We start from the raw sequence: 13,119 nt of genomic DNA, 5'->3' as shown, positions 1-13,119 counted from the left end.
ATTTCTGCCACCAGGTTACACAAGCCCTTCCCGAGGATTTGGCTGTTGCACAATCCTGGGACACTTGCGAGCGGAGACAGAATCCGAGCCCATATTTCCTTACGGATTGCTTTGCATTGGGAAGTTATTTCTATGCACTTTGGGGTGTTTTCTATGTTCTCTCTTGTTTTACTTCCTACTTAATGCAGGCAAAGGGCCAACATGGGGAGTTTTGTTTCTCCATCAGCGTCCCCAGCGTGATCTGATGGAGCGAGCCAGGGCTCTCCGTGCATTTTGGGTTTGGGTTTTGGGGGGGGGTTTAAAGGGGATATTTGCAAATCCCAACCATCTCACACCCAGACACTGCAACCACAGGAACAGGAATCACTGCACAGCCTCAGCACTCTCTGACATATCCTTAGATGCCCCAAACGCTGCCGGAGGAGCCTGAGCTTCCACACAGTCCTCCAGCGTTATTTCTTTTTCCAGGAATGTTAAAGTGCTGCCCTGGCCAAACACAGCCCAGCTGCTTCCCACCAGCCATAGGAGAGCAGAAACCTGAACTTTCCAAGCCCCTGAACTCTGGAATTGCTGGTGACGAAGGCTCCGTGCATCCCAACGGGACACTTGGACTTGCGTTTGCGGTCCAGGAACAGGCTCTGGGCGTTCAGGACCCGTAAATCAAGGGAAGGGGAAGGCGCGGGGATGTTTTCCATCGCCGTCAGTGCAGGGGATGGGGACACACACACACAAAGCCTGGGGGTTCCGCGGGGTGCCCCGGAGCGAGGTGGGACGGGGGGGTCCCGGCTCCGCGCCAGCAGCACGTGCTGCGCGAGGGTCCCGAATCCCGCGGGAAGGGGGGGGGGGGGGGAACACGGACACTTCCCCCCCCTCCTCTTCCTCCTTCTTTCTCCATCTCTTCCTCCTCCTCCTCCCCTGCTCCGCGCCGCCGGCCCGCGGGGGGCGCCCGGCCACGCGGGGTCCCGCAGGCGCCCGCCGCGGCACGTACCGCACGGCGGCCCCGGCGGGGCTGCAGCCGGGCCCGCGGGGCCACAACGGCGCCTCACGCCCTCCCCTTCCCGTGCCCGCTGCTTCCCCCAATCCATTTCCCTCTTCTCCTGGCTTTTTCGTTTAGTTTTTTAAACTCTTTTCTCTCCTTTCCCCCTTCATTTTAGTTTTCCTTTTTCCTTCCTCCCCGGTTTTTTTTTTGGGGGGGAGGGGGTTACCTTTTTCCCTTTTTTTCTTTTTTCCCTTTTTTTATTTTTCCCTTTTTTTCTTTTTTCCCTTTTTTCATTTTTCCCTTTTTCCTTTTTTCCCCTTTTTCCTTTCCCTTTTTTCCCTTTTCACCTTTTTCTCCTTTTCCCTTTCCCTCCTTTCCCCCTTTTTCCCCCTTTACCCTTTTACTCCCATTTTCCCCTTCCTTTTTTTCCTTTTACCTTTCCCCTCTCTCCTTTTTTTTCCCCTCTTTCCCCCCCCCCCACCCCAGATTTCACCCCGCGCTTTGTCCCGCTCTCCCCTCACCTTCTGCGCCTGGTCATGGTTGAGCTCGGTGAACAAGTACGCGAGTAGGTGGGAGGCGATCATGCTGCGCGGTGCGGAGCGGGTGCGGGTGAGGGTGCGGAGCGGTGCGGGGCAGCGCGCGCCGCGGTGCTCCCGCGACAATGTGGCTCATTGAAGAGGTTCCCCCGGCCCACGAGTGACGCGGCGCTGCGGTGGCTTCTGATTGGCTGAGCCGCGAGGGTGTGTGGAAGTGTGTGTGAGAGGCGGGGGGGGGGAAGTGGGGGCGACCCCCCGCTAGGGGGCGCCCCAGGAGGGGGGGAAGGGGTTGTGCATGGGGGGGCATTGGGGTGAATATGGGGGGTATTTGGGGGTGTAGAGGGGGGAGTGCATTGGGGGGCTGTAGGTAGAGTGGGGGGGGCATTGGGGTTGCATTGGGTGCACTGGGGGGGGCACTGGGGGGTGCATTGGGGTGCACTGGGGGTACACTGGGGGGTGCGTTGGGGTGCACGGGGAGTGCGCTGGGGAGTGCACTGGGTGCATGCATTGGGGGGCCGTAGGTACATTGGGGAGCACATTGGGGTTGCATTGGGTAGTGGGGGGTGCCTTGGGGTGCACTGGGTGCATGCATTGGGGGGCTGTAGGTACATTGGGGGGCGCATTGGGGTTCCATTGGGTGCACTGGGGGGTGCACTGGGTGCATGCATTGGGAGGCCGTAGGTACACTGGGGGGCACATTGGGGTGACATTGGGTGTACTAGGGGGCTAGGGGTGCGTTGGGGTGCAAAATGGAGGGTATGCATTAGGGGTGCACTGGGGGGTGCATTGGGGTGAACGGGGGGACATTTGGGGGTGTAGTGGGAGGAGCGCATTGGGGGGCTGTAGGTACACTGGGGGGCGCATTGCAGTTGCATTGGGTGCACTGGGGGGCTGGGGGTGAGTGCACCTGGAGTGCATTGGGGTGCACAAAGGAGGGTATGCATTGGGGGTGCACTGGGGGGTGCATTGGGATGCACGGGAGGACTGACGTGCATGAGGGGTGCATTGGGGGGCTGGAAGAGTGTGCGCATTGGGGGTGCACTGGGGATGTGCTCTGGGGTTGGCTGGAGGTGCATGGGAGGTGTATTGGGGTACTCTGGGGGGGCTGAGGGTGCACTCGGGGGTGCATTAGGGTGCTCCGTGTGTGTGTGTGCATTGGGGTGCACTAGAGCATCATTTGGGGGTGCACTGGGGGTTGCATTGGGGTGCACTGGGGGTGCTGGGCGTGCACTGGGGGTGCATTGAGGTACAGGGAGGGTGTGCATGGGGGGTGCACAGGGGGTGGGTGCATGGCCTGGGGTTGAGGGGGGATGTACACCCTGAGGGGGGGGCCACATAGCAGCATGCATGTAAGCGTGCGTGCACGCATGTTAATGTGTGTCGGTAGCATGTACCCGTCAGTGTCACGGTCGCCTGCGTGTGCCCTGTGTGCTGCGTGCGTGCGGGGTCCGTCACATGTGCGTTAACGTGCGCATCCATGTGCACCCGTCAGCGCGCATCCATCAGCACACAGCCCGTGGCGGTTCCTGCGCCTGCACGCGTGTCCTCTGCATCCTGCGCACAGCCCAGCGCACCCCGAAGCTTTGGGAATCATCCGCCTGAGTTATCCCAGGGAAAGGCCGGGATCTCATGGTTGGATCCCTCTTTCCTCCATCCCGGCTCTATGCGGGAATGGAAGGGCCGAAGCCGGGCGTTGCGAGGAGCCCTACGAGGGCCGTGGCACGTCCTGGTCCTCCCGAAGAGCTCTTGCTGCCCGGATCCTGGCTCCCAGAAGAGCCGGTCCCAGCAGCCCTGGGGCAGGAGTTACCCAACCCGTCCGCCTGCTCCCTGCCCCGCTTTCCCAACCAGTTCTGAGCAGCCCCAGCTCTTCACGGCTTCACCTCGTAATGTTTCTATTCTAAGTGGTCATTTACATCATTTTCTTTCCAAGGAATTGAAACTCCATTTCAAAGAGAAAGAGGGGGGAGAAACAACCAAAAGAGACGAAGAGAAACGGAGCCGAGATGCCTTTCCCTGGGCGATCCAGTCCTGCTGGACCCAGCCCATCCAGCTCCAGTTTGTCCCAGGTTTTGGTTAAAGCCCCATATCGTGAGCTGATGTTCTTTAATTCACCCTCTCATCCTGCTTTTTTTTTCTTGCTAAATACCCAAATTCTCGTTGGTTAAGATGAAATTAAAGCAGCATTTAGCCTAAAAATAGCCGGGCACATCTGTCCACCTTCCCCATCTGCTGCCTGCCTGGCTCGGATGAAGGAAGTGATTGTATGTGCAAAATGAGGGGTCTGTCTCGTCCTTCTGTCCCGTTTGGGAGCTCAGTTCACCTCTGTCAAATCAGGTTATTCAGGAAGAGATATTCCCTAAGACTTAATGTATTTGCTGGATAATACCCTCTACAAGGAGCAGGTCTCAGTGCATTGAAACAGAGCTTGGTTTTGAGGTGACTTTTGCCTTCAAAATAGGTTTTATAACCCGTTTCCTAACGCCTTTCGAGCAAGAAACCTCAAAATCTACATGTTTTCAGGCCATCCCTCCCAGGTGCTTCCTGGCTTCATATGGACTTGTCATAATCTATCGGCATTTCATGCCGCGTTCCTTAGCAGAAGGAAATGGGCTGATTGCAGGGATTGAAGTTACAACCGGCTCTAATTTCTCTAATGTGATTCTTTAAAGGCAAATGACCGCGGTAATGACAACGTCGGAGCTTGAAAGGAAGGGCCGTGCCCAGCGGCCGGAGCAGGGATGGAGCATCCCGGAGCCCTGGGATCGGCTCTGGATGCCAGCACACACAAGCAGGACCAACATGATGAGTGGCACAGGGCAAAGCACCCTGGGTCACTGCTGCACGAGGGGTTTGGGGACCCCCAAACGGAGAGTAATATCCCCCCATGGGATATACCCCATGGGGAAACCATGGGATGGGGATAGAGGGGTTGGGAAGCAGACCCGGTGCAGCCAATGTTTGCATGGAGCAAGGCAGGATGATCTTCGGAGCTGGCACTGCTCCAGGAGAGGCATTAGTTCATCTCAGATCACCTGCCCCGTGACTCACGGCTCCATCGGTGCTCTACATAGTTTCCAACAAGGTTTCATTTGACACACACACACACACACATCCCAAACGAACCCATCGGCAGGAGAATGACACCGGTGACCATGTATTTACTTTGCCTGGTCACCCAACGCACCGGAAACCTTGAACTGGGCCGGACCCAGCCCTGGCACGGGGCTGGGAATGGAAAACCGGTCTGAGAGCTTTTCTTTCTCCGGCAGCCGTGGGATGGAGCGCGTGACCTTGGGGCTGAGCCGGGCGAAACAGCCTTTCCCCAGCTCCGCGGCGAGGAATGAGCTTCGCCCATCCCAAAGTGCTCCGCAAAGGTGGAAGGAAAAGGGAAGAATGTGCCCTGTCTGTGCTGGGGGGGATCTGTGCATCCGGCTGCTGCTCCTCTGGGGATGCGAGGAGAAGCTCCCCATGACCCGGCTTCAGTGTGTGCTTGAGCCCAGAACCCCCCCGTGTGCTGGGCTGCACCCCCAGAGCATGAGCAGCAGGTCAAGGGAGGGGATCCTGCCCCTCTGCTGCGCTCTGGGGAGACCCCCCCTGCAGCACCGTGTGCAGGGCTGGTGTCCACAGCATGAGGACATGGAGCTGTTGGAGCAAGTCCAGAGGCGGCCACAAGGATGCTCAGGGGCTGGAGCAGCTCCCGTATGGAGCCAGGCTGAGAACATTGGGGCTGTTCAGCCTGGAGAAGAGAAGCTGCGTGGAGACCTCAGAGCAGCTTCCAGTGTCTGAAGGGGGCTACAAGGATGCTGGAGAGGGACCTGCATCAGGGACTGGAGCGATAGGACAAGGGGTGATGGGTTCAAATTGAAACAGGCGAAGTTCAGGTTGGAGATAAGGCAGAAGTTGTTCCCTGTGAGGGTGCTGGGGCGCTGGCACAGGGTGCCCAGAGAAGCTGTGGCTGCCCCATCCCTGGCAGTGTTCAAGGCCAGGTTGGACACAGGAGCTTGGAGCAACCTGCTTTAGTGGAAGGTGCCCCTGCCCATGGCAGGGCTTGGAACTGGATGATCTTAACATCCTTTCGAGCCCAAACCAGGCTGGGATTTCATGATTCTATGATGCTCATAACCTTGGAGTTGACTTCCAACCCATCCATCCTAAAACGTCCATCTGCATGCCAAGGCCATCCTCCCCTGAGCAGCCAGCACTCCCTAAAACAGCCAGAGGAATTCCTTGTGGATCAGGAAGGGACCAGCAAACCAGATGCCCCTGGGCCGCCCACCCAGCACAACCGGAGTAATCTCTGTCATACAGCCAGAAAAGGGCAGATTAAATTAGATTAGATGTACCTGTCTAAGTTTAGCTCCCTCACATGTTTCAGGCATGCTGCTCTGGCTCTCCCCTTCCTCCTCTCAAAGCCATGGGGCCACCAACCAGGACAGGAGGAAACCAAGCTGGGTTTGGCTGGGAAGTGGTACCCAGCGGTGTGATGGGCACTGGAGGTCACTGGACCTCTGCTGAGGTGGCGATGGTCACCCTGCACTGGTGATGGTCAACATCCATTGGTGATGGCCAACATCCACTGGTGATGGCCATCCTCAAGACCTTGGGAGCATCTCCATTCCAAGGCCAGGGAATGCCTCCCTACCCATCCAGCCTGCCCCATCCGTGCTAAGCTCCTGCTGCTGCCTGTCTCTCCACCTCGTGCTGAACTACTGCAACATGACATCGACATTTGCTGTCCACTGCCTGCCCTGACCTCCCTCATGCCAGCCCTAAGCCCTTGTCTTGTCCTGCTGCCAGCTCCATCAAATGTCTCCTGATCCAAGGTGACATCTGATCCCCGACAGGACCAGCCTGGAGTGCCTGGGATCAGCCCTGCGATGCAACAGGGATAGAAGGAAGACATCTGAGCCCTGTGCTCATCATGAACCACACCATCCCCAGAGTCCCAGCCAAGCCCCCAAGCCCTGGAGGGGGTGTCGGAGCTTTGGGGGGAAGGATGGTGTCCCCTAAAGCTGTTATGGCCAAACTGAGGGAGAACTGGGGACCATCCCACATCCCAAAGGGGGTCCTGGTGCTGCTGAGGGCTGTGGCGGGCACCACGCAAGCCTGGCACAGCTCTGAGGTCAAAAGTCCCTGTGAGGACACAGGACCTTGAGTCACAGCACCCATGCCGGGGATGAATAAGTCCCGCGTGTGGCACTTTCTCAATCACAGAGGAAGGAGGAGGTTTCTCCAGCGTCCCCAAGGCGCTTTCCCAGAGGGACAGAGCTGGGTCATAGCCACATCCCTGGCGTGGGGCGAGCGCACGTCCCCAGTGCCACCACCCGGGGCTGGGGCATGAGGGCGAGCAGCAGCAGGCAGGGAGATGCTCAGTGCCAGCGGCATTTCCTTCACCTCATCCATGGGATCCCTTGAGCTTCCTCCCGGATCAATGGGTGGTAGCAAGCCCAGAGGATCTGTGGTCCGTGCTAAGCGTGTGGATGCTGTTTCTATTTCTCATCCAAAGAGTTTGGGTATTCAAAGTGATGATCTTAAAGGTCTTTTCCAACCTAGTTGATTCTATGATTCTAAGTGCTCCCTGGTTTTCCCGCTGCTACAGCAGGCTCCCAGAGCTGGATTTCGGGGGTCCCATCCTGGAGCATGCAGGCAGTGGGATAATGCTACCATCACCCCAAAATGACCCTGTGCCACAGCCGCATCCAGCCCAGGCTTGGCACAGGGTCGGTCCTCAAGCCCTGGCTTGCAGAAGCTGGGAATGCGGGAAGTCTCTGGCTCTGTTGGGATGTTGGAGGGAAGGGCTGTGGAAGCAGCAGCCTGGAGCAAGCCGGAGGCTCAGGGGAAGCCCAGGGACTGAGCTGGGATCAGATCCCGAATGCAAATCTTTCCCAGGACCTCCTCCTGCATCAATTCCTGTGAAATCCTTCCCAGCCAGCACTGGTGATGGGAGGAAATCACCCAAAACTCGGTGTTGAAGCAGACCCGGGTGCACAACCACAGCAGGATCCCACCCTTTAGTCCTGCTGGGAACATGGGGAAGCCACCTCACAGGCAGGGACCAGTGTCCATGTCACCGTGGCAAATCCATGTGTGGATGGACGCACCTCACAGCCCACCCTTGGTGTTTGGGTGAGGCTCTTAAAACCCAGATTGATTTGGGCATCTACCTCCTGCCCATTCCAAAAGCCCATCCTAAGCTCTAATGGTGGGATTAAAACCCCACTGACCCCCCAAGTCCAGAGCAATTCCTAACCCGGAGCCTGGCCAGTTCTCCCCAAGATGCAGGACCAGGACCAGGCTTTCCCCTGGACCTTTGCTCACAAGCAGCATCTCTCATCCCTCCCGGCAGGGAGGACCACATCTCAAAGCAGAAAACCACCCTGAACATTACATCCTGCCTTGCTTCAACATCAATCAGGGCCAGAGGATTGAGAAACAGCTCTCTGACACCCTTCCATGGATTATTCCACCAGCATCCATCCCATGATCCCGCTCCCCACAGTTTCTGACGAGCGGCAGCTGGATGAATTGGCCTCACATCCCTTCATGCTCCTTAGGCAGATACAAGGAGTAAAACCACCCCAAAATCCCAAATCCAGGGAGAAAATCCCCTTACCGGAGTGAAGCTCTTGCCATCCATCCCGTCTGCTGCGTGCTCGAACATCATCCTTGGAGCATCCGAGATGGTTTGCTGGGACTGGGAGAGTTTTATCATCTCTGATCCCTGCGGAGGAAGGTCCCTGCCTGTCATTGGCTGGGCGCTGGGGATAAATATGGGATTTTAGCAGCACTGGTGTAATCCCGGAGCCGTGGGATGAGCACGACTGAGCTGCCTGGGATGTGATGCTACGTGTGTGGTGCTGGTGGGGTTGGGTACCCACTCTGCACGGTGTCACCATCACCAACACCCCTCATGGAGCATCCCTTTGCATGGCAAGAAATAGCAGCCGGCTCATGGACCAGCTCATGGGTGACCCCCACAATGTGCAGGCAGTTTTATTGATGAATCCTCTCTCCTTTTTCCTAGGATTGGGAAATAAATGAGGAAATTAATGCTGGGGCAGGATGGATGCGTTTGCAATGGGGAGTTTGGAAGCTCCAAGCTGTGCTGGGTCCGTACATCCCCAATCCTGGTAACACACATGGACAGCAGATATCATGCGTGTGCACATGTGCGTGGTGCACGTGCATGTGTACATGAGGCAGGAACATGTGGCCACACACATGGCTCTTATCTGGCTTAATCGGGATCTGCAGGCATCTGGCGCAGTGATGGTGGCTCCTCCGCTTATGCAGAGCTTTGGGAGCCTTGGAGAACCCCCAAACACCTTGATGGGGGGTAAAAATCAATGAGGAAGAGCTGCTGTGGGAGCGGGGAGCCCCGTGGCTTTGTCCCTGTGTGACCGTGGGCATGCGAGTCCCCTCTCCCCACCGCCAAGCAAAGAGGTTTAAGGTTGATGCACTTCTTCCTTCTGTCAAGTGGAGATTATCCGGCTCGCGGGGCCGGAGCACTGGCACGGAGCCCCGGAGCCCTTATCTGGGGCAGGCAGGGCAGAAGCGCCATGGGGAAGGAGGGGGACAGAGCTGCAGCCCCACGGTTCCCTGCCACAGGCGGCTGGGACAGGATGGGGGCTCGAGAGAAGGGACAGGGCTCAGGTTTGGGGGCAGCAGCATCTCTCCCGCCCCGCGCTCGGGCACCTCCTGCATGTGCTGAAGGTTCAACCCAGCCCTAAATCTTAGTCTGGCCTCTGAGTTCAGCACCTTCCCCTTGCAAGGGGAGACCGAGGCAGAGATGAGCCCCAGTCCCAGCCCTGTCCCCATCCTGCTCCCTATCCCACCCCTGTCCCCAGCCCCATGACATCCCTGTCCCCATCCTGGACTATATCCTTATCCCATCCCTGTCTCCAGCCTCATCCCATCCCTGTCCCCATCCCCTATCCCATTCCTGGCCCTGTCCCATCCCATCCCTGTCGTCACCTTGGTCCCTGTCCCAGTTCCATCTCCATTCCCATCCAATCGCTGTCCCCATCATGGTCCTTGTCCCAGTCCCATTCCCATCCCCATCCCATCCTTGTCCCTGTTCTCAGTCCCATCCCTGCCACCATCCCTGTCTTGGTCCCTGTCCCAGTCTCCTCCTCATCCCATCCCTGTTCCCATCCCTGTCCTTATCGCATCCCCATCCCTTTCCCAGCCCCATCCCCACCCCTGTCCCCATCTCATCCCCATCCCTAGGGCACATGGCTGACAGAGACATCCCAGGACTAATCCTGACCCCTATGGCAGCCGAGCCATGAGCCGCTCTGCTCACACCATGGGTTTGGCAACACCTTCAGCTGACAGAAACTTCTTTTATCTCCAAAACCTCCTCTTTTATCTCCAAAAAAATTCCTTTTATCTCCAGAAATTCCTGTGCTGGACAGGGAAAGCTCTGGCTGCTCCAGGCTGGGATCCTCCCTCCGCCGGCTGCTGGCTTTGACAAATAGACTTCTTCAAGCAGGGAAGGACAGAGCCACCTTTGTTCTGTCCCTGCTCCTATTGCTGCCGGCGTGCAGGAAATGTCACAGAGCCCTTGGCACCGGCAGCTTCACAATCCTCCTCCTGGCACGTCCGCGCTGGGAATCTCCAGGAAAGGGAGAATAAAGTGACCCACAGGCGCTGGGTGGTGGGAGATGTGTTGGGGAGATGGGGGTCAGGGGCATTGCGGTGTGTCCTGGCAGGTATTTGCTCCCCCCATCAGTCCCAGCAGGACTTTAACTATTATTTATATGTAATTAAGCCAGGGTTGCTCCTTCTCCTACCATCATGGGGTCAATGTGATGCTGATCCCCACCTCTCAGCCATTCCCACCCTCCCGAAATCCTCATTGCGGCAGGCACCGGATAAACCCCGTCATTGTCCCTCCTGCCTCATGTATAATTCAGCACATGGCAGGGGCAAGACCTGCCCTTTCCAATGTGGGACCCCCTTGGGGACCTCGGTGGGTGGCCAGGGACCATTCCCAGCACAGCACCTCCTGCTTTATAAAGAGGAGGCAGAGGAGCAGCCAGCTGGGATGAGAGCAGGATGGTGATTCCCGCTGGGATACCCCTTGGAACCTACTCAGCTGCAGCTCCCACAGCGTTAACCCTATGGCTGGGTGTGAAAGCAGCCTCTGGACTTTCCCTCTCCAATATATTTTCCCATTTCTGGCTCAAACAGCCAGGAAAACTTGGCCAAGTCAGAGCGCTCTGCCTCCCGCTGGAGCGTGGTGATGTTGTACTAGGATAAGACATTCAGGAGACGCAGATACCAGCAGCGCTGATGGTGGGTGAAGAGATGATTTTATGGCTTTAATAGTGGGATAAAAGCTTTTAAGGAGGCCTCGATGGTTATATGGCATTTCCCACACCAGCCACTGTGAACCCTGGCCCCGGGCACCCGTTGGAAGTGGGATGAGTGGTCCCAATGACAGTCCTCAGCGAGCTCAGAGACTGGGATCTGCTAAGTCAGTGGCAGCGCAGTGAGGAATCCTTGCCTCAAACAATGCCTGGGTGCAGTCCTCCTGGAGAGCGCGTGTCTTGGGACACATTGGAACAGGCATTGGAACAGTGGTGGAATCACTGTCCATGGAAGTGTTCACACCCCGTGTAGCCGAGGCCCTCAGTGCCATGGGTTAGTGGTGGCCTTGGCAGTGCTGGGGAATGGTTGGACTCGATGAGCTTAAAGCTCTTTTCCATGATTCTATGATTTGCCAGGAAAAGGAGGAGGAGGGAGAGGTGCAAACACTGCCCTTGCCCTGCCGAGGCCAGAGGTGAAGCCACCACTCCATAAAGCAGCTCCAAGTGCTTTTTAAGGCTCTCCCCATGGGTGGCCGGGATCCAAGCAGCAGCACATCACGGATCCGGCATGAGGCCGGCAGCTCCGGCAGGGGCCGGCTGCTTCCGAGACGCCTGGGGCTGAGCCAGCAAAGATTGGGCTTAATCACATGTCAACAGCTGCCCCATGCCAGGATCCGGCCCCAACCCAGCCCTCTTCCCTGACCTTCCCTGCTCCAGTAACTAGAAACCGCCGGGGAATTTTTCCAGTCTCATGATAACAGCAAATGTCAGATCCTGAAGGAGCATCGGTGTTGCCAGCTGGGTGGGATAAGGGGAAGCCAATGGGATGGAGCCACAGAGCTTCCGGGAGCATCCTGGGGACAGCAATCAGTGTCAGGGAATTGGGATCCAAACCTGGCTCTTGTTTCAGAACGGGGAAAATGAAAGGTATAACTGGACACGTTTGAGCCTAAAGTGCTGGAAAACAGCCTCAGCCTGAAGCGTTCCCCACAGGCAAACCACCCCCAGGCTGCTGTTTTCTAGGAATTCAGGCCTGGATGCTTCCCAAGCTCAAGGTGAGAAGGATGCCTGGCCTGCAGCAAAGCAGGCTGTGACCACGGTGGGGAGGAAATCAGGATGAATCCCCTAAAACTCATCAATCCTGGGGATACCCTAAGCCTAGGTTGGTTGGGGGGACTCAAACTGTTGTCCAAAAGAGGCTTCGCTGCTGCAGGAGTGCTGGGACACGTTGGGCCTTTCACTTCTGCTTTCCATGGATCATGCTGGCTCCGTGAGGCTGCTGCTATATTTAGGAAGCTGTGTCCCGGGCCAGCAGCAGCAGAAATAGGGGAGGAAATGAAAATAAACCCTGTGTGGCTTCAGAGCACTCCATCAGCTGCAGGTGCGAGCAGGGGCTGATAAATCTGAGCCCTAACAACTGCAACCAGGAGAAAACCATGACCCCTAATAATTGAGAAGCCTAAAAGACAAGAACCCCAAAAACATGGTCCCTAATAAGCAGAACCCCTAAAAACTGTGACCCCTGAAAACATGGTCCCTAATAACCATGACCCCTAATAACCCCAGTCCCTAATAACTGTGACCCCCCAAAAACATGGTCCCTAATAACCTAATAACCCTGACCCCTCGTAACCCTGACTCCCCTAAAAAACATGGTCCCTTATAACCCTGACCCCTAATAACCCTGACCATCCCCCAAAAGACATGGCCCTTAATAACCCCAACCCCTAATAACCCTGACCTCTAGTAGCCATAACCCCTAATGAGTGTGACCCCTAATAACTAATGACCCCTAATAAACATAATCCCTAATAACCCCAACCCCTAATAATGATGCCCCCCAGGTCTTCTTGCTTCCCAGTGGGGTGAGATTCCTGCTAATCCCATTTGCACAAGCATCCCCCAAACCCCTCATCATCCTCCTCCCTACTTCCTATTTTCCTTTTGATTTTTCATCTACAAACACCCAATTTGGGGCAGTTTTCCCAGCTATTAAACACGGGGAAGGGAACACACCCCAGCTGCTGGGAGGTGGGAATTTTGGCAGCCCTAATTCCCCCTTGGATACTTCCACCTTCGAATAAGACCTTCTTTTTGGGATGGCTTTAAACCCACCTCCCCTTGGATTAATCTATAAGCTCCCCTCCTCCCGAGGAGGGCAGTAATAATGTGATTATCCAGATCTGGCTGCGGGATGGGGAAGCTCATTATGGAGCATTAAAGAGGGGAAAATTGGGGTTTCTGAAGTTCTAATAAAAGCTCGTTTCCTTCCAGGCATCTCCGAGGCTCA

The 13,119-nt window shown here is 56.5% G+C and overlaps 1 protein-coding gene across 2 annotated transcripts in view; it reads right to left on the bottom strand.

Annotated features, from left to right (window-relative positions):
* The window catches only part of LOC115618370 (hexokinase-2), a 34,648-nt gene extending 29,161 nt beyond the window's left edge, over positions 1–5,487 (bottom strand). Inside the window, exon 1 of one of the 2 annotated variants that reach the window (XM_030509849.1) lies at positions 5,459–5,487. In XM_030509849.1, the coding sequence (XP_030365709.1) occupies positions 5,459–5,479 (21 nt within the window). In that variant the 5' untranslated portion in view covers positions 5,480–5,487. Of the gene's footprint in view, positions 1–1,500; positions 1,676–5,458 lie in introns of those variants that run through there. The other variant, XM_030509845.1, reaches the window with a different exon arrangement.
* Positions 5,488–13,119: the final 7,632 nt, after the last annotated feature.

The sequence above is a fragment of the Strigops habroptila genome, chromosome 21, assembly GCF_004027225.2.
Source record: "Strigops habroptila isolate Jane chromosome 21, bStrHab1.2.pri, whole genome shotgun sequence".
In the NCBI taxonomy this organism is placed as follows: Eukaryota; Metazoa; Chordata; class Aves; order Psittaciformes; family Psittacidae; genus Strigops; species Strigops habroptila.
This window is presented reverse-complemented; position numbering and strand designations above follow the sequence as displayed.